Source organism: Sporobolomyces salmoneus (assembly GCF_050403485.1).
Source record: "Sporobolomyces salmoneus JCM6883 DNA, S_salmoneus_JCM6883_v1_ctg17, whole genome shotgun sequence".
Taxonomy (NCBI): Eukaryota; Fungi; Basidiomycota; class Microbotryomycetes; order Sporidiobolales; family Sporidiobolaceae; genus Sporobolomyces; species Sporobolomyces salmoneus.
Window position 1 is genome coordinate 293,244 of NW_027481146.1, and position 24,358 is coordinate 317,601.

General features: G+C 51.8%; 6 protein-coding genes across 6 annotated transcripts; 4 read left to right on the top strand and 2 right to left on the bottom strand.

The window, feature by feature from the left end:
• Window positions 1-208: 208 nt before the first annotated feature.
• On the bottom strand, window positions 209-3,725 carry JCM6883_002760 (uncharacterized protein; the record flags this gene model as incomplete). Its single annotated transcript, XM_076631532.1, has 4 exons — window positions 209-1,697; window positions 1,776-2,565; window positions 2,630-3,125; window positions 3,234-3,725. The coding sequence occupies 4 exons, from the start codon at window positions 3,723-3,725 to the stop codon at window positions 209-211; spliced, it is 3,267 nt and encodes a 1,088-aa protein (XP_076488593.1).
• Window positions 3,726-4,133: 408 nt separating this feature from the next.
• On the top strand, window positions 4,134-6,915 carry JCM6883_002761 (uncharacterized protein; the record flags this gene model as incomplete). Its single annotated transcript, XM_076631533.1, has 2 exons — window positions 4,134-4,458; window positions 4,538-6,915. 2 exons carry the CDS (start codon window positions 4,134-4,136, stop codon window positions 6,913-6,915), a joined length of 2,703 nt encoding a protein of 900 aa, XP_076488594.1.
• Window positions 6,916-7,182: 267 nt separating this feature from the next.
• JCM6883_002762 (uncharacterized protein) lies at window positions 7,183-12,277 on the bottom strand (the record flags this gene model as incomplete). Its single annotated transcript, XM_076631534.1, has 5 exons — window positions 7,183-7,839; window positions 7,900-7,973; window positions 8,044-9,691; window positions 9,751-12,026; window positions 12,127-12,277. The coding sequence occupies 5 exons, from the start codon at window positions 12,275-12,277 to the stop codon at window positions 7,183-7,185; spliced, it is 4,806 nt and encodes a 1,601-aa protein (XP_076488595.1).
• A 191-nt stretch (window positions 12,278-12,468) lies between these two features.
• On the top strand, window positions 12,469-15,341 carry JCM6883_002763 (uncharacterized protein; the record flags this gene model as incomplete). Its single annotated transcript, XM_076631535.1, has 6 exons — window positions 12,469-12,783; window positions 12,867-13,501; window positions 13,560-13,902; window positions 13,957-14,131; window positions 14,204-14,961; window positions 15,024-15,341. The coding sequence occupies 6 exons, from the start codon at window positions 12,469-12,471 to the stop codon at window positions 15,339-15,341; spliced, it is 2,544 nt and encodes an 847-aa protein (XP_076488596.1).
• Window positions 15,342-15,656: 315 nt separating this feature from the next.
• On the top strand, window positions 15,657-22,925 carry UTP10 (snoRNA-binding rRNA-processing protein UTP10; the record flags this gene model as incomplete). Its single annotated transcript, XM_076631536.1, has 16 exons — window positions 15,657-16,030; window positions 16,099-16,764; window positions 16,833-16,922; window positions 16,985-18,687; window positions 18,751-19,233; window positions 19,301-19,428; window positions 19,492-19,637; window positions 19,706-19,995; window positions 20,057-20,363; window positions 20,431-20,581; window positions 20,643-21,343; window positions 21,405-21,487; window positions 21,553-21,827; window positions 21,901-22,254; window positions 22,317-22,461; window positions 22,525-22,925. The coding sequence occupies 16 exons, from the start codon at window positions 15,657-15,659 to the stop codon at window positions 22,923-22,925; spliced, it is 6,297 nt and encodes a 2,098-aa protein (XP_076488597.1).
• A 299-nt stretch (window positions 22,926-23,224) lies between these two features.
• JCM6883_002765 (uncharacterized protein) lies at window positions 23,225-24,358 on the top strand (the record flags this gene model as incomplete). The annotated part of the gene is made up of 5 exons (XM_076631537.1): window positions 23,225-23,239; window positions 23,571-23,681; window positions 23,939-24,007; window positions 24,075-24,168; window positions 24,237-24,358. Coding segments are annotated over 5 exons (411 nt in total), but the record flags the coding sequence as incomplete, so codon positions are not given.

Below are 24,358 nucleotides of genomic sequence, written 5' to 3' on the forward strand. Positions count from 1 at the left end.
TATACGAGGGGTCTAGGAACCTCCGCCGAAAAGGTACAAATAGGTTTTTTCACTTCCGTTTCAATAGACAAAAAACAGACAAAACATCGCAAGACTTCAGGACAAACGAGAGGCGATGATAACAATGGTATATATGACTGACGATTCAATATGAGAGGAACTGTGTCGAGTGAGACGGCGAGAGAGTCGCTTACTGGTCCGTTCGAGATCAAGCGATGATATATTTCCCACTCTCAATTTCCCTCCTCACCTCCCTCACTCCCTCTCCCTCTCCCTTTCCACCACCAATCACTTCCACTCCAACTCTCCCAATCGATTTCCCCTCGATCCTCCATTTCAAACTCATATTCCCAACTCTAGCCGCCTCATTCCCTTGCGTTTGAGCACTAACCAGAAGCTTTTCCTCCTTTCCTTCTTTCGAAATTGATCCGGTGGGTAAAGCGAAGATGAGAGAACCATTGGGTGACGAAGAGCCAATTGAGGGAGGTTTCGATTGGAATGAATCGATTTGACCTTGTTTGAATGGAATCTCCAAACTCAATTCCTCATACTCGATCCCGATCCCGGGCCCGGGTTCGTCGTCCCCAAACGGCGAGGATGAAGAGGAGGAGGAGGAGGAAGAGGGATAAGTCGAGAAGGAAGGATTCTGAGAGTAGACGACGATGATCCGAGTTAGGTTCGGTTCACACCTCCAAGTAGGTCGAACGATCAATGGGACGAGATCTTTCAGTCCCGCCGTCGAGGTCGAGGGAGTTCGGAGTTGATATTTGAGAACAGGGACTGTAGTGCCTTGTTTCGAAGCGAGAGAAGGAGTAGAGAGTTTGAATGAACCGGGAATCAAAGTCGATGAGAGGTAAGTCGAATTAGGGGCGGTTTTCTCCAATTGATCGAAATTCGTTATCTTCAACTCCATGTCTCGTTCCTTCTCCTCCGACGACGACGAAGTAGAATTGTCGGGTCGGTAAGAAACCCCGATTTCACCAGTAACGAGTACTTTTTGAACTTCTCCATTCTTCATCAAGACGTTGATTTGTTCGAGAATACTGATTCTTAATCCGGGTTCCGTGACGCCCTCGAAGGGATCCCTCCTCGCTAGGGCAGAGGAACCGATACCAGAGGCGGAGGCAGCGAGGGATGAATTAGTGGAAAGGATCGACATGGTTCGAGAAGGGTTATTGAGCGATGAAGCGATGGGGACCGGGACCGCCGTCGGGAATGTCGTTGAAGTAGGCGAAGAAGTCAAGGATGAGGGAGTCGAGCCGGAAGGAGCTGGGGCCGAGGAAGGAGGAGGAGGAGGAGCGGCTCTACGTTTCGCCGCCGTTTCTTGTTGTTGTTGCTGTTGATGTTGAATCATCGCCAACGGTACATTATCATCGTCCGTTTCTCTTCTCTGCAATCCAGCGATCGAGGCACTCGTCGTCGCTGAGGGCAGCATCGAATGAGGACGATTCGTCGTCACTCCACCTCCCGTAGCGAGTGCAGTCGCTTCACTCCTCCTCCCCCTCGCGGTCGCGCGTCGATTCAAACCTCCCGCAATCGAAGCAGACGAGGAAGGAGGAGCTCCGAGGGAATTCTTGATCGCGGATAAAGCCGCGAGTCGTTCAGATTCAGATTCTTGTGAAATCACCGGGGAGGCAGGGAGCGAAGGGATTTTGGGGGAAGAGGAGGAGACGGGGAGAATGTTTAGTTTTGGGACACTGGACCCACGACTTGCGGGATCAGCTTTTGAAAGTCGAGAGGAGTTAGCGAGTTGAAAAGGAAGGAAGCAAGCTTACTTTTGTCGTTGATCGGTATCTTCTTCTTCTTCATCATCATCCATTAAATTCCTCGTTCCCGATCCCAATCCTCCAGCAGTCGAATCCGTTCCAATCGCTCTATCGTATCCTTTCGGAGGTACACTAAACCCTTCCTCATCAACTCCCATTCCTCCCGTTCCGATCTCATTAGGTTCAGCAACGAAAGGTACTCCATTCCCATACCCATTCATCGTCGTCGTCGTTTCGTTCTTTGATGACGGTTGAGCGTTGTTGTTGTTGTTGTTGTTGTTGACGGAATTCATTGAATTCATTCGAGATTGTCTCCTGAACAATCCTCCTCCTGAAGAACTTCCTCCACCGAGGGTAGGGAACAAGCTCGTCTCCCTCTTATTGTGGGTCGATCCAGCTGGGGTGGGTTGTAAAGGAGTTTGGAAAGATCCATTCCCTTCCCCTCCTGATGGACCTCCGAGTAAATCGGATCCGTTACTCCTATTCGAGAGATTCCTTTCCATCGGAGGTGGTGCTTGGAGGGAAGGTGAAGGGATCGCGGGAGGAGTTTCAGTGAAAGATGCGTAGCGAGCCGAGTTAGGAATCGAAGAGGACCGATCTCGTGAGGATTGTTTGTCGAAGGAGGACGAAGAGGATGATTTATCTTTCTTCCCACCACCGAGGAAAGAAGATAGTTTCGAACCGAGTTTCGATTTAGGTTTTGAAGGAGTCGTTGTGGAAGAAGTGATTGAACGAGTATCCTCGGATGCCGAGGTCGGCAAGGGGAGAGGTGCGACGGGAGGAGCGGTAGAGAGTCGAGCTGAACGCGACAGTTATCGGTCAATTCTTGGGTTTGGGTTGTGAGGCGAGCGGAAGAGACTTACAGCTAGTTCGTTCCCTTTGATAACCACTGCTGTTAGTCGCAGCATTAGGATACAACTGATCGTTTCTCGTCGTGTTGACCGAAGGAGCAATACTATCCGTTTCCGCTGTCGTTGTCGTCGTCGTTGCTGCACTTTCCTCCCTCTGTCTCTCTCTCTGTCCCCCAAACTCCTCCAGTGTCTCGAGTCCCCTCCCGTTCCCTGCACTCGCTTTATCCCCTTCCCTCAGCGCCCATTCCTGCATCTCAACTCCTTCCTCCAACCCCAGAACAGTCTGTACTAAATTTTCTCCTAATTCCATTCGATCCCGGGCCAAGTCGGTCGAGAAAGTTCCGTAGAGTACTAGGAGTTGTTTCAGGAGTTGAGTCTGGGAGAGTTCGAGTGATTGGGATTGGGTCAGGAAGGACGGGAGGGAGGAAGTTAGAGAGGAACCGAGGGTGGAGAGAGAGGATTGAGTCGAGAGGAGCTTCGAGTTCGATTTGGAGGACTTTGTTCGAGCCTACATTACAGGAGCAGGCGAATTGGGGGAGGGGAATCAGGACCGCTCAGACGAATTGAAAGCGAAAGCGAAAGAAAGGGAGAGAGAAAGAGGTATTATCGAGCTCACTTTTGATAATTTCTCTACTAGATTCTCATACTCCTTGACATCACCTCCCAACCTCTTCTCTTCCCTATCCCATTTCCCCCATTCCCCACCGTTCAAGCTCTCCCTCAACGGTGCTTCAACTTGTTCACTAACCTTTTTCCTCCAATTCTGATGACTCCTCCCCAACTGTTTAACTTCCTCCTCCAACGTTTTCTGTACCTTCACCAGTCCCTCTCCTAACTGTTGTCCCTTCTCTCGGGGATCCAATCCAAACGAATCCGATTCCGAAAACACTGATTCCTTCGCCGAAGAGGAATGTAAACGAGACGAGAGTTTCTCGAGGGCTTGAATGTATTCTGCCTCGATTCGAGAACGTTCATGGAAGTAGGTAGAGAGGTCTTGGGTAAGAGAACGATGGAGAGAGAGTCGGAGGGAAGTAGGACGGAAAGTTGAGGGAGGGGAACGGGATTCACTGAAAGAGGAGGCGTAGAGAGTTGGGTTCGAATCGGCCATCGCGGGATAACGTATTCGATTGCTTGGGCGATGAGAGATGGGAGAGAAGTCCGATGAGGCCGAAGGGGGAAGAGAAGATGTGGTTTGTTTATCTCGTGACGTCGAATGGGAAGAATCGATCCGGGTAGAAGAGGGAACGCCTTGATCCAAGTCTCGACGATCGAGCTCGTAGCTCTTGCTGTGTGAGCGAAAGTGGTAGAGCGAGAAAGGAAGACAAGAGCGGAGATCGAGCCGAAGTCCCTCCGATCTGCACTCGTTAAATTCGTGTATCTAGCTGATAAATCGCTACACATACTCATTTGTTACCTCAGAGCGTCAGTACCAGCCAAAGAGGCGTGCGAGAAGAGTCGGAACTTCATCATCTTACTCTCGTTTCTTTCTCTCTCTCGCTCACTCATGATCCACTAGATGTCCTCCCCGTTCCCTTCCTCTCTCCTGTCCCTCTCCGTTCTGCTCCTGGTCTCGCGTTCCACATCCTTCACTCACGCCTCTTCTCAATCTCTCTCAACGCTCTCCCATCTCCTGCAACAATACCTCGCAACTCTCGCCGAAACCTCTCTCTCGCACGCGAATCACTCCGGAAGGGATCAAGTTTCAGTCTGGGATTTGGGGAGGGCGATCGAGGAGTTTGGAGTTGGAGGGATTAGGGGGTTGGAAGATGAGTTATTGAAAGGGGATGAAGGGATCGAGGAGGAAGTCGGAGGGGTCAGGGAATTGGCAAAGAATTTACAAGGTACGCAGATCACTTCACTGGCCCACTCGAGCGCAAGGAGGAAAGGGAAAAACTGATGAGAGTGAGATTGAGTGGATAGATCATCTCGCATTGGACGTACCGCAACCTCCGTTGGCTCAGATCTCGTATGATCCTTTGAATCAGAGGGATCTAGACCTCCTCAACGCGTTACAACACCATTCATTCGTAGATCTCGATGATCTCGACGACGAAGAAAACGAAGAAGAAGAAGAAGAAGAAAACGTTTCATCCCCTTCGACTTCAGCTACTTCACTCGAAGCGACTCAGGAGGAGGAGGAGGAGGAATCAGTGACGATCAAACCCGATCCGGACTCGATTACCCAGAAGAGCGTGAATGATTTATTTGGAGATTTAGATCAAGTCCTCGCTGGAGAAAATTCGAATGAATTCCTAGATTCCCTTGGTCTCGGCTCTTCAACAACAAGCAACAACGCGACGAACGAAGTAGGAGATTTGACGGTATCAATGTTTCATCCGTTCGATACTGCTGGACGACCGATCGATTCAATTTCATTAATTCAACCCGAATCTTTCAACCTCGATGAAGCCGCTCAAGAACGAGAGTATCGACCATTCTCTGCGTGGAGGGACGATTCCGAACGACCTGAATACGTACCTGATTGGTTCCCACCTTTCCCTGGATCCGAAAAAGAATCTGATCAATCGATTCAAGCGAGACGACGTCGGGAAGAGAAAGAACGTGAACGAAGAGCTAAGGAAGGTGCGACGGGTGCAGTCGTAGGGAAGAGTAGGGTTTCGACGGCGTTGGGAGGTCAAGGAGATCCGTGGAGTGATGCGGTTCCTTTCAGTTCATCGATTTTGGCCGAAAGTTTCTCGATTCAACCAAATACTTTGCCAACTCCTTCGTCCCCTCATCGACAATCTGCGAAACTCAACTCGACCTCGACTGGCGGAGAAAACGAGGCAGGTCGAGCGAATAAGAAACGACGAACGAATCGACGCCGATCTCTCTCTCCTCCTGCTGTTCAACCCTCCTCCCTTCCCTCCTTCAATACGATCGCTCCTCTCCTTCCCCACGCACCGACCTATCTCCGTCCCTCCCAGCTTCGTCGTTCCGCCGCCTCGTTGATCTCTCACGACCCACATCATCCCGAACTACAAATCTCGTCCGACTCTCTCTTCGGTGTCCTCCCCTACGTCCCCACCATGCGTCAACCAACTCTCCCTCCTGGATTTTTACCCGATTTCGCCCCTCCGTTAATCCACGCATTCAACACGAACCTACCTTGGACCGTCTCCTCCCCCGTTCCATATCACCCCTCTACATCCGTCTCTGTTCTCTCTGCCTCTTCTCCACATCCTAGAGTGCCCTCCTCGCTGTCTCAAATCGCGAAGAACCTTTCGTTTCCGTTACAATTCGATCCGAAAAACCCTGATCAACTTCATCCGAACCTCGGTCTCTTCTCGAGATTGAAGAGGATTGGACCCCCAGGTCCATTGGGAGGGAAGGGAGAGACATTGAATTATGATTATGTGGGACAGACGGCGCTGATTTCGATGAATGTCGAGTGGAGTCAGAGGGATCATGCTCAGAAATTACCGAAGAAATTCGGATCGAGCGGTGACGATGCGGGTACGCCAGGAGGGGGAGGAGAAGGAGGAGGAATCAAGTTGAAGCTGGGAGGAAGTGTGAATCGAGCGGGAGGAGGAGCGAATGGGGAAAGTAGGATTGGATCACCGGTGAATGGATTCGGAAATGGAAGTGGTCAGACTCCGGGACCGAGCGGATTGAGGAGAAGTGAATCAGTCGTACCTCATTTCGAAACATCAATGTCGTCGAACACAGGAGGAGGAGGACACCAACAACAACAACAATCTACGACGATGATGGAGTTCGAGGAACCCGATATGAATGAATTTTTTCAGAATTTAGATAGTTTCCCTACGACTGAATCGAGGAGAAATTCATTGTCAATCTCTCAACAACCTTCGTTCGAAGGGACCACTATCAATGGTCATCATCACTATCAAGATCAAGATCAGGGGATGATGCTAGATGGAGGAGGAGGAGGAGGAATGAGTTCTCATCAACAAGATTTTCCGGAATGGTTATTACAAGGTCAACCACCTCCGAATGAAGATCACGTGCAACAGGAGACGATCGAGACAAACCCTACGGAACACGAACAAGGAGGAGGTGAAGGGGCGATGGCGATTGATCCGGCTTTGGAATCAAGCACGAACGGAGGCGAAACGAACAGTTCGGAACAGACTTCTTCCTCAGCTCTCCCGTCTCTCCCGACTCTCCCAATCATGCCCACCTCTTCTAGACCTCTCCCACCGCCTCCTCCTCCGCCTGCTCCAGCGCCAGCACCAGCACCCGTTCCTTCTTCTTCCTCGACCCCCTCGAATCCCCCTCCTCCTCCAGTTTCGATGAATATGTTCGACCCTTCCAACTTCCCTCCTCCATCTTAGTCTCTTTCTCTCTCTCTCTCTAATTCTGAGATGTGGTCAGTCTCATTGAAGAAGAGTTTTTTTGTTGCAAAAAATATATGAAAAATAGGATTTGCGAAAATGGAACGAATGAAAAGAGTAACCTCGCTCGTCAAAGAGAGAGCAGAGTAGAGATTGAAAAACGAATAAAGATATAGCTAGCGTACATAGGAGGTAAAGGTATCAATACGTGAAGGCAGAAAGGATATCAGTGCGAAAAGTTCAGTTTTATATTTTTCTCGATTGAGTTTAGGCGAGGACAGCTTCCCTCCCGAACGAAGCGCTCGACCTCCTACTACTCGGCGTACTTCCTGCTCCATCCTTTATCGGTTCATTCTCCTTACTACCCCCTCCCTGTCCCTGTCCTGAACTCGATCTTTTCTTCTGTCGATTTGTTCCTCCAGCAACTCCGAGTCCAAGACCTGTCATTCCTCCCCCTCCTAATCGATCCTGATCCCCTTGCGGGACTTTCGGGAACTGAATCAATTTCGAACTCGAAGAAGTCGAACGACGAATCGGTTGAGCTGCAGTTGATACAGTGCCAGAGGAGACGAGGGGAGGTAATCTCGATGGAGTTTCTTCGTGATCCGGTAGAGTGAGATCATGTTCACTCGACTGAGAATTCGACTGCGTGAGTTTAGACGAGGCCGAGAGGAGGTTCGAGCGAGAAGAACGACGGGAAAGATGCGATGATTTCGAGAAGGGAGTTCCTTGTTGATCAGGTTTCGACGACAGCGTGTGGTTCTCGAGACCGGAGAGAACTGAAGTCGTGTTGGAGCGTCGTACGGTTGAAGCAGGGTGACGAGCGGTTGAGGAGGGAGGAACGAGAGATTCGGAGTGGGATTGGGATTGACGTTTGAGTTGAGTCATTTGGCGTTTCCAGTGAGAGGCTTCTTGTTGTTTGGCCTGCAGGGGAGAAGAGGTCAGTCATGGAGATGCATGGTGAGGAAAGAGACGGTGGCGTACGTCGAGAGCGATGTTCAAGCCGAAAACATCTTCGTCCAATTCGGCGATCCGTTTCTTCAATTTCGAAACACGAACTGTTAAGGTGAGGTAGCTCGATGTCAGTACGAGCTCGGCGACACAGGTAAGATGGGCATCGGCACTCACTCTCTCGATCTGCCGAATCTCTCTTGAGCTTTTCCGCAAATCCGGCGGCTTTCTCCTTCTCCGCTTCAAGGATTTCCCTCTCCTTCCTGAGCCTCGAGAGTTGCTTCTCACACTCGACCAATACTCCCTCTCGTTTCTCCAGCACGCTCGACTGTAATTCGAGTTCTTTTTGAAGTTTCGCGAGTTGATTCTCCCTGAGTACAGCTTCCGATTCGAATCGAGTGACTGCCGCTTCGAGGTCTCGCATCGCCGAGATTGCCGTGTCGCACTGTTCTTGTTGTTGACCGAGTTCGACCTCCTTCGATTCGAGTAGGTGGATCAAGCGGTCTCGATCGATACTAGCATCTTCGAATTTGACGACCGTTTCATCGAATTCGTCTTGCAGTTCCGAGTTCGCTTCGCGTAAGGAAACGATTTCCTCCTCCTTCGAGACGAGTTGAGTCTGTAAATCGGCGAGAGCGAGTTCGGCTTGTTGACGATCTTCCTGACTGATTCCTCGAGTTTGATGCGCCTCCTCTTGAGCCGAACGAAGTTGAGATCGCAAGTCGGCGAGTGCTGAATCTCGATGAACGAGTTCTTGCTTGACGATCGAAGTTTGTTTCTCGAATTCTCGTTGCGCTTCTTCAACCCGTCTCGAAACCTCCTTTTCAATCCTTTCTTCGACTTGAGGTCCGCTGAGTGACGACGAGGTGTGCTCTTTGAGCTCTTGAAGTTCTTCCCGTAGTCGTCGTGTTGTTCGATCCCGATCCTCGACTTCAGCTTGCCATCTCGCCTGGAACATTTCGATTTCCCTCTTACTTTCCCTCGCTTCTTCCTTTGCCGTTTCCTCCCGTTCCCTCCTCACCTTGATCTCCTCCTCAGCTTCGAGTTGACTCGTCCTCGTATGTCTCAATCGAATCTCCGTGTCCCTCACTTCATGACTTCTCTTCACCAACTCCGTTCTCGTTCTCTCCAATTCCCCTTCGATCCTTTTCCTCCCTAGTCCATTCTCCTTCAATCTCGTATCCAATTCATCCGCCAATAATCGAACCGTCTCCTCCAATGCAGCGACTTTACTTCTTTCTCTCTTTCTTCGTTCTTCTCCTTCTTCCTCGGTATTCATCGCTCCTCCTCCTCCTCTTCGATTCTGCCAATCAAGTGCGATCCTCTCTACTTCCTGTACTTCCCTTCTCGCCGAAACCACTTGTCTCTTCAAATTCTCGACCATTCGATTCTTCTGTTCAACCTCGTTCTGCAAATTATTAACGAGCGAAGACAACAAGAATCTCTGAGAATTCGTCGTTTCGATTTGATCTTGTTGAGTCGAGAGAAGTTGTTGGATTAGGACGACTTGTTGTTCGACTGCCGGGGGGGCGTTCGGAACGCATCGGGCGAGTTGAAGGAGGAAAGGGTTTTGGGAGGGAGTGATTGGGTTTCGAGGTCGTGGGATTTTGGAGGCGGAGAGAGGAGTAGAAGGGGCGACGGTTGAGTGACGGGAAGGTCGTGAGGGTGTTGTCACGAGGGATTGATCGGACGGAGGAGGTTTGCGAGATGTCGAGGAGGAGAAAGTCGGTTGAGTCGGAGGAGGCTTGGGACGAGACGATTGTGACTTTCGGAGAGAGGTTAGGAGCTCTTCGAAGGGTGAGTTTGCCGTCGATTCAGGTTCAGACTACGAGGAAACGTTCGTCTTAGCATCGATTCGCGATGAGTCGAAAAAGAGAGACTTACAAGCTCGACGATTGGAGACAAGAAAGTTCTCACAAGTCCTCCATAGTCGACGACGCTATCTTCATTCTCTTCTACCTCAACTTCGTCGTCGTACGCTGGAGCGAGTTCGTAGAAAGATCCTCCTTGAACCAAAACCCTTTCGACTTCTTCTCCCTCTTCCTCCTCTTCTATCTCCCCTCTCACGGGTGAGTAGTAGACGCTCATCCCTTCGACCTCATCAACCGTGATATTCCCAATCGATTGATTCGATTGTTCTTTCGGACTCGCTTTTTCTCCTCTCGCTAATCGATCCCATTCTTCCGCCGCGGTTTGTGACCCACCGATTTTGGCTCGAGAAGCCATAAACTTTCGGTAGAAGGATTGCGATTGAGAGGTTTCCAGGTCGAGGGTCGAGGAGGAAGAAGGAGTCGCAGATGAGGATTCGTCGAGAGGAAGGATCGTTGCGTTTGTCGAGATCGTTTCTTCGCCGGTTACCTGATTCGATCGAGATAACCGCTGGTCGTGATGCGATTCGTCGACGACGTTGCTACTTCGAAGTGTCGCAGAATGTTGCAGAGGTGATTCTTCGTCCTCCTCTGTTCTAGCTGGCGGCGACGTCGTTCCCGGATTTGATGTCGGTGTCCTCGAGATATCGTGCTCTCGTTGCTGGGTTGTCGCCCGAGGGGTAGTAGGAACCGTCCGACTCGTCTCTTGTTCCGCTTCCCATTCGTCCTCCTCCTCCTCTTCAGTCTCCGTCAGTGCCTCCATCGTGACAACCTCTCGCGCGAGCCCAGGGACTGTCCCGAGAGTTGAAGACCCGAGGACGCTGATCGAGTTGTTGAAGTGACAGGGATTCGATTCGTCAAACAACATGGGATTCGTCGAGGAAAGGTTTGTCGGAGCTTGAATCGCGCTGATTGAACTAGAAGGGTCGTCCGTAGGTGATAACGTCGAAGGTGGAGTGGGAAGAGGGACGGCGGTCGTAGTTGTCGAGAATGTTGACGGGAGGTCTTCGGTTTGGGAGAGTTCCTCCATTTCGGCGACGACATCTGAGTCTAACTCTTGAACCACGAGTTGGGTCATCTCCTCCTCCTCCTTCTCTTCTACGACGAGCGAAACGTCCGGACTCGGGATAACTTCCTTTAGCTTGTCCAAAAACGAAGAATGACCTCCTCCTCCTCCGGCTCGAGTCGTCAAAATCGAATCCTTCGAAGTCATCGCGCTAAAGTCCAACGCACTTTCAGTCTGTTCCTCCGCTATGAACCGAGGTTCCGAGCGTTGCAGATGAAGGTGATGTTGTCTCGAAGCCGCCGCCGCGACAACCGATGGTGATTCTTCCCTTCCAAACGCTTCCGCCTCGTCGTCTCCCTCATCATCATCATTGTCTCTGTCGCTCAGACTCCGTTCATGATCGATAATACTTTCCGTGAACCTGACACTTCTCCCAGTCCCGGGAGTTCGAGGTAATTTCAAGATACTCGAAGTTCTCCTCATCCCTCTCACTTCTTTCCCTTTCTCGAGGTCGTCTGGAGTTCCGTCTAGAGGTAGTGCGGGTGGTGGTGGAGGTGGAGGAAGAGTTGGGGCACCGATGAGAGGAGATGGACATAAGGAGAGGGGGGAGAATTGACCGACTCGAGTAACGGATTGAGAGCGAGATAGTGACGAGGATGACGACGATCGAGAGGGAGTACGAGTTGGACGGGAAGAGGAAGAAGAAGGTCGAAAGGAAGATGAGGATGAAACGAGAGAGGGAGAACGATTCGGGGTTGCTGCTGGAGGGGGTGAATCGGGGATCAAGCGGACCCCTGAAGTCGTGAGTTCTTGCTGCTGAGTCGTCCGAGGGGGAGATGTCGGTCGAGTTGGATTCGAGGCGGAGAGAGGGGAAGAACGAGGAGAAACTCCAACGAGAGAACCTGAAGAAGAATGGTCGCCAAAGTTGAGAGAAGGGAGGTCGGCGCCTTCAAGGGACGAGAAATGGAAGGACGAAGATCCTGACGAGTTTCCCGATGGACTCGTACGTTTCTCGAGGGGGTTTTCTCGAGGAGACGAAGCTGGAGGAGTTACGAGAGTCTCGACTCGGTTTTCTTCTGATTCTTCTTCTGTCCTCTTCTGCTCCCTCCGTGACATCTCTCTACTCCGTTCGAGTAGTAGCTCATCTAGTCCTTCCCTGCTTGTGCTCTTCCTGAAAACTGAAAATTGAGGATGAGCCGCCAAGATTCCCGCCATAGTTTGATTCCCTGAAGCCGAGAGTGAGTTCGGCGATAGTCTCTGACTGTTCTGTTCTGGCGTGTGAGGGTCTGGCGCGTATCGAGAGGAGAGAAGAGGGTTCGTGCGGTTTGTTGTTTTCTGGCGAGTCAGCTCGTTTCGACGTGTCTAAGCGAGAGAAAGCAATCTCACCTTGATCTAGATCATCCTGTTGACCTTTGACGCGCTCTGCTGTGCTGATAGGTGGAGTTGAAGGAGTGTTGTTGACAGAATCCGAAGACGAACTTTGAGCTGGAGCGGAGTTGAGGTAGCTCGACAAGCTACCGCTCAAGCTGTTCCACATTGAGCCGAGGAATTGTTCGTCGTCTGGCGGGTATATGTTGTCGAAGTAAAGTGAGTTGGAGGAAGCGCCTTCGGCTTCAAATTTTCGAGATGATGTCCGAATTTGGATCACTTTCTCTTCCTCCTCTACTTCCTCGAAACTCTCGACTCGATCGCAGCGTACTAAGATACACTGGCACCACATCAGAAACGATGGAGGGGGAAACGATCTCGACTTTGAGCGCGAACCGGCAGTTTCATCATAACCTCGGCATCAATCTCACGGACGAACCAGCGACTCTACCTGCAGCGGAAGACGACCATGGACATCAAGAGGATGTAGGAGGGGCAGGAGGCGGAACCCTTATGAACCGGTTAAGGCGGACAGCTAGCTCCATTCGGCATCATCTCCCGTTCGCGAACAATTCCACTACTTCGGCCTCTTCGAACGAGAACTCGGCGTTGAATGGTGCACCTCCATCAGCGGGCCCTCGAGCTTGGTCGATCGCGCCCGTGACGCACAGAGAGGTGAGCTTGATTGTCGTTTCTTCGGAATCTGCGAATTTTCAAAACTCGCCAGAACTGACTCCTCTCGTTCTCCCTCGACGCAGAATTCGGCCAAACGAGCCCTCTACGATTCTATGCCTTCACTCCCTTCTATTCCTTCGCTCGATTCCCTCATCTCGCACCCTTTCCTCGCTTCCTATAATTCCTCGACTTCTTCAACCTCCTCTTCTTCCCCCTCGAAACAGAAGAAGCGGAAACCTCGTTCCTCCTACTTTGGACCGGCATCGAAACCGACCAGAGTCGTTCCAGTCAGATCTCGTTCGAACCCAGTCAGCCCACGAGAATCAGATGATTCAGATCGTGAACACGACGATGAGGAGGAAGACGACGATGATTCACCTCCCTCGACTCCGCCGGTTCTCCGCCATCGTTCCCGTTCGAATTCCCTCTCGAACGAAACCCCTCGTCCAAGCTTCGATTCTTCCCGCCCATCTTCGAAAGATCCTCTCGCTTCTTTACATGGAAACGTCGTCATGCTAGGAGGATTCAGAGGTTCGGTTCTTCGAGACCCAGTCGCCGATCAGAGGCTGTGGATTCCGCTCAAGGTTCCAGCAGGAATTCGAAAAGTCACGTTAGCGCTCGGATTGACGGAGGAAGATGAGCTCAAGAGTAAGGAAAAGATCGTGGGAACCAAGATGCTCACTCATGTTGGACCTCTCGATATGGGAAAGACGTTAAAGTGAGTTCTTCCTCTCACCGGAAAGGATGTACGAGCTGATTGTTCTGTCGGCTTTCAGACACACCTTGACTTCGATTTCGCATTCTCAGAAATTGGCCGCTCGTGGTTCTCGAATATCGATCCCTTTCGTTCCTCATTCCATCATTCCTCATGTCCACAGTTCCGCTTCTTCCTCCTCGCAAGGTTCGAATCATCCTCCGACGAATAACCACTCAATACCGTCAGATCTTCTGCTGAAGCCTCGAATCAAGGTCGAATCTTGGGGTTACGATTTTCGACTTAAGCTACAAACGCCATCTCGAGAACTAGTCGAGAGATTAACTCAATTGAAAGCGGAAAGTAAAGCTCGAGGGGAAGGACCTGATGGCGAAGGACTCGGTGCCGTCGTCATTTGTCATTCCGTGAGTCAACTCAACTCTCTAATTGGACCAAATACTGAAAGTTTGCATTGTCAGATGGGAGGTTTGGTAGTACTTCACGCCCTCAGCCAAGCTCCAGATCCTACGATTTTCAGGGGTATCGTCTTCGCTGGGACACCCTTTCAAGGTTGCGTCAACGTTCTAGGACCGCTAGCATTGGATCAGGGGTTTAGGAGGAATCCCGGAGTCGGACATCCCAACGTCGTGTTCTGTCAGTCATTTCGAGGCTCGGTTTCTTTTCGAGGCTCACCCGAAAACTAATGAAGCGTCGGTATACTGTCAGCTTGGAGATCTGTCTTCTACTTCCTGCCGAGAGGGAAACCTTATTCAAAGGGAGCGGTCGAAGAAAAACCAGTGGAAGATCAGGATCGCACGTCGCAAGGCTCAGGCGACTCCTCGAATACCGCTACTGCGTCATCACAGCCTACTGAAGTCGCGTCTCCAGTACCTTCGACCGTTTCCTGGACATCTCCTTCAACTTGGTCTTCACCATTCACCTCTTCAAGCTCAAACTCTCCTTCTGCCGCGACATCGATGAACGGTGCCACCACCTGCGACCTCACAACCTCGAACGAATTGACGACGACCTGGCAGTCACACACAAAACCACCTCTCGAAGCCCTCTTCCACGGTTGTTTCGAAGACCATCAGGGTCGACCTATCCCCCTCAACTTCCACGATCCCGTCACTTGGTCGAAGTACGGATTATCCCCTCTGACAGCTGGACTGTTCGGCCCTTTGGTCAATGGAGAAGCGGTCGATAGGAAATCGATTCATCTTCAGAACAAAGCGGGAGGAGGAGGAGGCAAGAAGGGAATAGATATTGATCTGTCCCTGCCTCTACCGGGAGCACCGGGGACTCTCGGAGAGGAGAATACGATCTCGAGGAATGGAATGGTTGGGAGAGCGGTCGAGGCGGGACAGGATGCGGTTGATCATCTTGAGGGAGAGAACGAAGAATCGAACGATCAGGAGGAACAACTCGAGGAGGATGAGGTTGTGAAGAAGTATCTAGAGCGATCACTGGAGGCAGCTCTCGAGGCGAGTTTTGATCCATTTCGTTGTAAGTCGACTTGAACTGACGACTCCTCGCTTTCGTTCAGTTTTGGGACGAGGTCGACAACGGATACGACGAGTCAAAGTCACACTTATACCCTCCCTTGGCCGTCCTCACGAACTCGAAAGTACCGACCGTCCGAGGAGTTCAAGTCAAATCTCGCGAAACGATCCCGACAGAGAAATATGATTCTCTCCTCTACGCCGAAGGAGACGGGATCGTCACCTACGACTCGGCGAGGACGCTTCCAGGTCGATGGGGTAAGCAGTTGAAGGGCGTCGTCGAAACGAGTCATGGACATGTTGCGATGCTTTCAGATCTCGCAAGCGTTCGCAAAGCCGTCGCATTGCTCAACCTCGGTTGAAACCTCCTTATTTTCTCTTCTCTGTTCGTTATCGTACCATCCTTAGCATCTCTGTAGCGCATTTCCTACCAGCGCACCGGAACCCTGTTGTTGTCAATTTTGAACAAACTCGTGATTTTTTGTACCTTCCATTTTGCAGACCTCAGCAATTACTATCTCATTCTAATGCTCACCCGCCTACTGTATGTCTCCATTTCTACAGGAAAGAGGAGGTTTCGGATATATTGACTTCGCCGAAAAAAAAGTTCAGACGTTGTTTCTACACCACCCTATTCAGATCTTCTAGCTCGACCAGAGAGCAGTAGCAAGGGAAGAATGGCTTCATCATTAGCCAAACAACTCGCGGCTCGCAACACGCTAGATTCAGCTCGACTCGCAACTCAACGCTCGATCAAAAATCCGCCATCCTTCATCTTTACTCCTCGCCATGCAGCTACGGTATCGACGGCAGATCTACACAGTTTGGCAGTGAACGCATGGGAGCAGTTGGCGGCGGTAGACTCGTGGTTCGAGGATCATTTCAAAGATATTCTCGGTGAACAAGCGAAAGGATTAGACAGGACAGGGTTAACGAAAGAGGAGAACGAGAAGCTAGGAGCAATGTTGGACAAGACTTTGAGGCATCTAGGGAAGCACATGCTGTTGAAACCTGCTGGAGTCGTGCTCGAATGGCTCGTGAGAAGATTCAGGTTCGTTCTGTCTCCCTTTCTCGACTCAGGCTGGTGCTCTGGCTAACCGTAGATGATTCGTCATACAGGGTGCAAGATCTCAATATCCCTGCGCTCGTCGCTCTCTTCCTTCCTTACCATTCGACTCCTCATTTCCCTTCTGCTCTCAACCTCATCTCGGAAGCTTCCCTCGCTGCAACTCCTTACGCTCCTCTCGTCATTGCACGCAAGTCTCTGCAACCTGTCGCACTTCCCGACCTCATCGCCCTCTTACCTCCCACCTCGACGTCGACAACTGCTCGACCTTTCCTCGATTGCCTCCTTCACCTCCCTCTCGACTACCTCACGCAGAACGAGAAACCCCATCGAGCTCTTCTCGGCTTTTGGCTTCAAGTCGTCGCTGGATACCTCGACCAAGTCGGACCTCGACTCCCAGATGGAGAACGAGCTGCCGTCCTCTCGACCGTTCTCGAAGTTCTTCGATCGGCTCGAGCAGTTCCCGACGCTTTGATCGCGAGTTACATCCTCGTAGCTCGTTTCGCCATGCATCACCCCTTCGACGCCGAAACTCTACGAGTCGTACTCAAGGGAGTTGTTACGAATCGAGCGAAGCGGGACGTTGCAGACGATGAAACGGACGCCGCGTTGGTTACGACTCTCGTCGTAATTGCTCAGCTCGGAGAGGAGGAACTGTCAGTTTCGGATGGAAAGAAATTCTTGGGAGGAAACGGTTGGAAGAATCTGCTCAAAACCGAGTAAGTGACGGACGTTCTCCTGTCAAGCCCGAAAAGCGGAAAAGCTGACTCTCTGTGTCTATCAACAGGAAACTCGACGAGCTTGTCGTCCAACTCAGCAACCAATACGACGCTACAAAGTTCATGCGACCCTTTTTGCAAACTTTGGCTGAAGAAGCGTGAGTTCTTCGCTTTCGCATCGAGTCTTCAGTCTACTGATGTTTACGGTTAAACTCCTCAGTCTCACCTCTGAAGAATGTCTAGCGATCCTCTCGTCAGTCCTCGTTCCTCGACCTTCGCCTGAACTCGGCTCGGACGCCATTCTCAGCCTTCCCGACCCGACCATCTCTCACCTCGTCTGGTCTTGTTTCACCGCGATCACAAACTCGGAGGACTCGATTGCGCCCACCGTACTCCAGAAGCCTCTTTCTCTCGTCTACCAACGATACCCTTCGATCTGGTCCGCTCAAACGAAGGAATTCTCGACGAAACTTCAAGCTACGAACAGCGAGGCTCTCCCTCGTCTCCTTCAAGCTATGAACGCTGTCCTCGGAGGTTCGACTCTCAGCACCGATGCTTCGACTGCCCTCGTCATCTCCTCAGCGAGTCCCGACGTTGCGATCCGAGTCTCAGCTCTCAAGGACGTCCTCAAGAATGCCGAAGATATCAAGGCGAATGGGAACGGAAGCTTCCTTCGCGAAACTCTCCTCGCTCGTCTCAGCGAACCCGATCAAGAAGTCGCCGCGGTCGTTCTCGCACAAGGGAATCGCTCAATCCTCGAAGAGACTCTCGAAGCGCAAGAACTTCTTCAAGCTGTCGAAACTCCGATCAAGACGGGAGACGCCGCGTATCTCAAAACCGTTCTTCCTTTCCTCACTGGCTCCTTCGTCTCGTCCCATTCGCACCTCGCCGATCAAATCGTCAAGACGATCCTTTGGCCTCGCCTCCTTTCGACCAAGGCCGACTCGAAAATCAACGCCGTCATTTTCGCCGCCCTTGAGGGTTCAATCCTCGAGAAGACGCACCCGTGGTTGAAGAACGTTGGATCGGCGCAAGCTAGCGAAGGAGTCGAACAGAATTCGAAAGTCGTCGACACGATCGCTCGCAATCTGGCTGCCCTCCCCTCTCAGCAACTCGACGAAGCCATCGCTTTCCTTCTCCTTGAAGTCGCTCAACCGGAACCCTCTTGGCTCTCCCTCCTCGTTTCGATCGCCTTCGCAGGAAAAGTTGAGAAAGCTCGAAGAGTCGAATTCGCCTCTTCCGTGCTCGCCGCCTTTCGAGTGGATCAAGGAGGACTCGACATTCTGAGCGGAGCCCAAGCCGACAAGTTGTTCGACGAGGCCACTGGATTCATCGACGCTTCCCTGCTTCAAAACATCTTTGTTCACCCGACTGTCGCGAAGACTTCTCGCCAACTGTGCGCTGCGACCGTTGTCGGAGTCATTCAAGCAGTTCACCCTGTTCAGCACGCGAGTTGGAACTGGCTCTCGACGACCCTCGATGCGAAAGATCAACAGGTCGTCGCCTATCGAACTCTTTGCACCCTCATTTACCGAATTGCTCATACGAATTCTTCTACTCCCGGATCTGCCGCCCTCGCAACTTCTCTCCTTTCGACGCTCTTCACCTCTCTCGTCGCCGACGATGTTCTCGCCTTCCTCGCAAGCCTCTTCACCTCTTCCGAGGTTGCGATTGAACTTCGACTCTCCGCTCTCAAGGACAGTGCCGTGTTCATCGACGTGCTCTCGTCGGCGAGTGAGAAGAAGGCGATTGATTGGCAAGTCGTTGTACCGAGTGTCATTTCTGCCCTCGGAGACGGTGAGAAGAAGATTCGAGTCGAAGGTCTCAAAGTCCTCGAGAAGATCCGAGACGTCGCAGTCGCAAAGGAGGGAACGAAGACTGGAAGTGTCTACGGTCGAGACAAGTTCTATGGTTCTTCGACCTGTAAGTTCTCCACCATTGCTCTCTCGCAAAGGAGAACTGACTGAGATCGCCGTGTCTCGTCAGCTTCTCTCAAATACCTCGAGCTTCCCGATCTCCTCATCTACCTCACGAAGCTTCTCGCCTCTCGCAACGAAATCACCCTCTCTCCCTCTCATCTCTCGGTACTTCACGCATCCATGCTCGACTCGTCCGACACCCCATCGAAGAAGAAGAAGGTTTCGCTTTCATTCAAGGTTTCGACTTTCCTCCTCGGTCATGTCGCAGCCTGGAAATCACTCTCGGCTCGTAGAAAGTTGCTCCTCGCTCTCGAAGGCGTGAAAGAGAAGGAAAAGACGAACGTCGTCGTTCAGCTCGTCGAAGAATCGATCTCTTTGGGAGAAGCTGGTCGTGCCGCTTTCGTCGCGACTGCTCCCGACGAAGAGGTTCAAACTTACGCGAAACTCTTGCTTCAACCTTACGATGGAATCACCCGCAAGTCCCTCGAATCCGAAGATTCTTCCGCTTTCGCAGTTCTTCTCCAGTCTTTCGAGATTACAGATACTCAAGGTGAGTCTGCCTTGCTCTCTAACGTACTTGTAATAGCAACGACGGAGGACTCACGCTTCGCCTTTAGGTCTCGGTGCTCACATCCGAAGGGAAGCGCTTCGTCTCACCGGAACTTCGGTCTTCTCCGTTCTCAAGGGCGAGAACCGTGTCGAGCTATTCAAGCGGCTCGTCAAACTTGCAGTCAACTCGGATGCGGTAAGCTCGCTACTCCATTCCTCGTCTTTTGATAAGTGTGAGGCTGACTCTCGTTCCTTTCAGCGTGTCGCTTCCGACGTTCTCGCTTGCATTCGCCTCGCGAAAGCTGACGCCGATACCGTCACTGCTTTTCTCCAAGACGTGCGCACTTCATTCGCTGGACCTACTCAAGGCGTCAAGGGTGCCAAGCGCGGTCGAACTTCGGTCGGGTGAGTTTCTGTTCCCAAGCCCTCTTCTCATGGTTCTTCGCTCACACTTCTCGCATTCCTCTTTTCAGTGGAGCTGCCTCGAGTAACACTGTTCCCCGAACCGAGCGATTACCCGAACTTGTCGTCGTCCTCGAATCGGTCGAATTCTCCAATCTCGTCGCATCGCACGGCTTGCTACTCGGCTTATTCGAACTCCTCGCCTGTCTCGTCGAGGTTCCGACCGCGAACCAAGTCGAGGTACAGTACCCTGGTCAACTCCTTCTCGGTGCCCTGGGACGTGTCGTCGAGAACGTCGAGCCGACTTCGGGTGTAACAAGCGATTCGATTCGAATGGCGCCTGTTCTCGATTTCATGCGATGTAAGTCTCACCAATCTAGCTTGCGACGTGACTCTTGTGCTGACACTCCGCCTCGTCGCAGCATCGGTCAACCCGCAAACCTACCACCAATCGCTTCTCCTTCTCGCCCAACTCGGTCCCCTCGTTCCCGATCAGCTCGTTCAGAACATCATGCCGATCTTCACCTTCATGGGAGCGAACGTTCTTCAACGCGACGACGCTTACAGCTTGCGAGTTGTCGACCAAACTCTCGAAAAGATCATCCCTCCTCTTGTCAAGGCTCTCGAGAAGACGGCTCGCGGACGCGCAGGATTGATCGTCGACTTGAGGGAACTCCTTCGAGCCTTCACAGATGCGGCTGTGCATGTACCTCGTCACCGCCGAATCAAGTAAGTCGCAGCCATTCTGCTTGAGCTTGAAGAAGCGAATTACTGACTTGGTGTGCTCCTCTTCCAGTCTGTTTGTTCGCTTCGTCGAGACGCTCGGTGCTCAAGACTTCCTTTCGCCCGTCACGATGCTCCTCGTTGAACGAGCTGGCAAGACTCTCGATGAGACCGCTCTCCCCGTCGCTCTCTTGGAGAACTTTGATATTCACGTTCAACTCGGCGTAAGCTTCACGTCTCCTGCCATTGCCGAGTACACGGTAACTGATTCTCGTGTTTGAGTAGACGATCAAACAAATTGTCGAAGAACTTTCTCGACTCGTCAACCTCGAACCTTCGTTCCTCAATCTTGAAGCCGAAGTACCCTCCGGACCGAAAGCGAAGGACCTCTCCATCACCCTTCTCACCTTCATCGGCTACGCATTGGAGGCTAAGCAACTCACGAGCAAGATCGATTCTGCTCGATCTGCTGGAGACGAAGAAGTCGATTCGACTTTGACGGAACTCGTGCGAGGACTTCTCGACCTCTCTTCCCTTGTCTCTCCTTCCATTCCCGCCTCCGACCGGGAAGAGATCAGTGCTGCTGCCAACTACGACGTCAACGATACCATTTCCCTCATGTCGACCAAATCTTTCTCCGATGCGATCCTCTGGCTACTCGACCTGGCCGATCCTTCAATTCAACCTCGAGCTTTCGCTCTCCTCCGAGCTCGACTCCCGAACGTCAAGGCTACTCGCCGTATCGAGATTTCTCAGGCTGTTACGACTGTCGTCGAACGAATCCAAACGGTCATCAAATCATCGGATTCGGACATCGTGGCGGTCGACGAAGCTCTACAAACCCTCAGTGCCATTTCCGACTCTGTCCTCGCCGAGGAGGATGCGCTTCTCGCCAAGACGGTGCCCGATCTTATCGACGTCGCGAAGGATTCGAACTGTCCCAAATCGACTCGTTCCGCTTCGGTCGCGATCCTCACGAAGCTCTCGTGAGTTCTCCTTCCTTGTTGTACTATCCGACATTCTCTGACCATTCGCTCTTCTCTCTAGGAATCGTCTCGGTCCTCGTCTCATTCCCCTCGTCGCCAAGATCGTTCCTTTCGCCCTCGATCTCCTACACGCTCAAGCCAAAGGTGCGCTTCCCTCTTCGCACATCCGTCCGCTCTTCATTGCTGACATAGTTTGTCTCTACCTCTAGCTGGAACCGAGGCCGTCACCGATCTCGTCGTTGGTGCTTTCGAAACTCTCGAAGGATTGTTTACCTCGGTACCCGTCTTTATCGGAGGACAACTCGACAAGGTCTTCTCCGCTTCTCTCTCGAGCGACATCATGGCTCTCTCGTCAGGGAAGACCGGTGCCGTTCCCAAAGCGCGAGCAGCACTTTTGTCGACTGCTGCTCGCAAATTGCCCGCCAAGACGCTCTATCCTGCGATCATTCGTCTTCACGCTTCTCTCGACGGCAACGCTCGTGCTGTAAGCTCTCTTTCACAGCGTCATATCGGATCGCCAGGCAAGACTGACATCGTTTCGCTTCGTCCTTCTCCAGCCCATTCTCGGTCTCCTCGACTTGCTTACCCGCGCACTTCGACATGGCAAAACTCCCGACATCGTCGAGAACTACCGAATCGTGTTCAAATTGTTCCTCTCGGTGTTCGACCTCCGCCGAGTTCATTCGCCTTCGCTCGACGAAAACGACATCACATCGATCGAGGAGAATGCCCTCGGAGCTTTCGTTCAGTTCATCCTCAAGCTTAACGAACAGTTGTTCCGACCCCTCTTCCTCCGGACTTACGATTGGGCCGTCATCGAACTCGCGGACGAACCCGATGCAGAAAAGGGAATCACGGCTCGACGAGTCGTCCTATACAAGATTGTCGACCGTTTGCTCGCCCAACTACGAGTGAGTCCCAGGCTGTCGATCCCATTCGTGCTCCTTCCGCTGACTCTGCTACCTCGGTTCAGTCGATTTTCGTTCCTTACTTCTCCTTCATGCTCGATCAAACGACGGAGTTGCTCGAGGCGTTTGCAAAGGGAGAATCAAACGATTCGACTCTTTGGTCTGCGGTAGCTTCGGCTTTGACCAAGGCATTCGACCACGACGAGAACGGTTAGTCTACACCGTTATATGGCGTTGACGAATTCCAGCTCACTCTTTCGTTCTGTTCTTCAGGTTTCTGGTCGGCGCAACGTCTCGCCAAGTTGTCGTCGCCTCTCGCTCATCAAATCGAGGCACCTTCCGGACTGTTCCCGATTTCGACTTACCACTCCCTCTTGTCGTCCTACGTCGATCTCCTCGCATCTCACGAAACGCACCTCAAATCGTTCAACTCTCAATTCCTCCACCTCACTCGTTCCGACGATCTCCTCGTCAAGCGACAGGCGATCGAAGCGATTGATCGATTGTGGGAAACCGTCGGAGACGGAATGCTCGGATTGGTACCCGAAACAACTCCCTTCTTGGCCGAAGCACGAGAAGAGACGGAAGGTGGAGTCGAGACGGCGACGAGAGCTCTCATCAAGAGGATTGAAGAACATCTCGGAGAATCTCTCGATGAATACCTCGAACAATAGATTTTCATTTTTCCTTGTTGCAAAATTATCATCTCGTTCGCACTATCTAGCTTGTCTCCCTTCGCTCGATTCAACGCGAGCTGTCTTGCGAAATTTCGAACTAGCTCGTGTGAGAGTTTCGTCTGCGAGGGTCAGCGATTTGTGCGAAAGTAGCGCGTTGTAAGGCCGTTGTAATGCTCAATGCGCGACGAATAGAAAACGAGGGAATTTCGTTCGATGCGTTCTCGACCACAAGTTCAACTTTTTTACTCTCTCATTTTTCTCCCCCTTCCTCCCCTCCCACCAACTCTCTCGTCAACATGTCGGACTCTGGAGTAAGCTCAATCCATTCTCATATATCTCTTCGTTGCGCGCGAGCGAGTCCAGGAGCGTAGAGAGCTGATGTGACGGATCTCTTTTCTTCTCCTCCCTCTCCCTCCCTTTCAAATTGGCTTTCACAGAACGATGAGCAGGTAAGCTCCACTTTCTATTTGTTCTCCGGGTGGACTTGATCTATGCTGTGTAGCTAGCGAGTCCACCAAGCGTCTGTAGCACTCGATCGCTGACTCTCGTGCTTGAACCCTTTCTTCGAACTCTCTCCTCTCCCACCGCATCGCCTCGCTCGCCCGTCTATCCTCAACATTGAACCACATTCCGAATGATTAGCACCAACAAACCTTCGAGACCGTCTCGGCCGGTGCCTCGCACACTTTCCCCATGCAATGTTCCGCTCTCCGCAAGAACGGACACGTTTGCATCAAGGGCAGGCCCTGCAAGGTTAGTAGAGAACATCCTTGGATTTCGGAGTGGTCGTGAATCGTGGAAGTTAGGAGGAGAAGAACGAGCAGAATTCAGAAGCGCGTCACCTCGAAGGAGAATGAAAACGTTGAGGGTAGGGTTGGTACGGCGGAAGACAGAGGACGGACGAGTCGTATGTTGGTCGAACGGAGTCGGCAAATCCGCTATGTGACAATTCCCTCGCCCAAGTGTGCCTGTGAAAGCTGACCGAGTTCGTCTGTTTCGTTCGATCGTAGATCGTCGACATGTCCACCTCGAAGACTGGTAAGCACGGACACGCCAAGGTCCACTTGGTAGCCATCGATGTGAGTCATCACCTTCAGAAGTAGGAAGTTTCAGCACCTGACGACTCGTTCGAAATCATTATTTCAGATCTTCACTGGAAAGAAGATGGAAGATCTCTCCCCTTCGACCCACAACATGGACGTCCCCAACGTTGCCCGTACCGAATACCAGCTCGTTAACAGTGAGTTCTACCATACGAGACCAGAGGGAACGAAAATGTAAAACTGACTCGTCTCTCGCTCTCTCTAGTTGATGACGGTTTCCTCAACCTCATGACCAACGACGGTACCTCGAAGGACGACGTCAAGGTCCCCGACTCTGAAGTTGGACAACAAATCGAAGAAGCCTTCGAAGACGGCAAAGATCTCCTC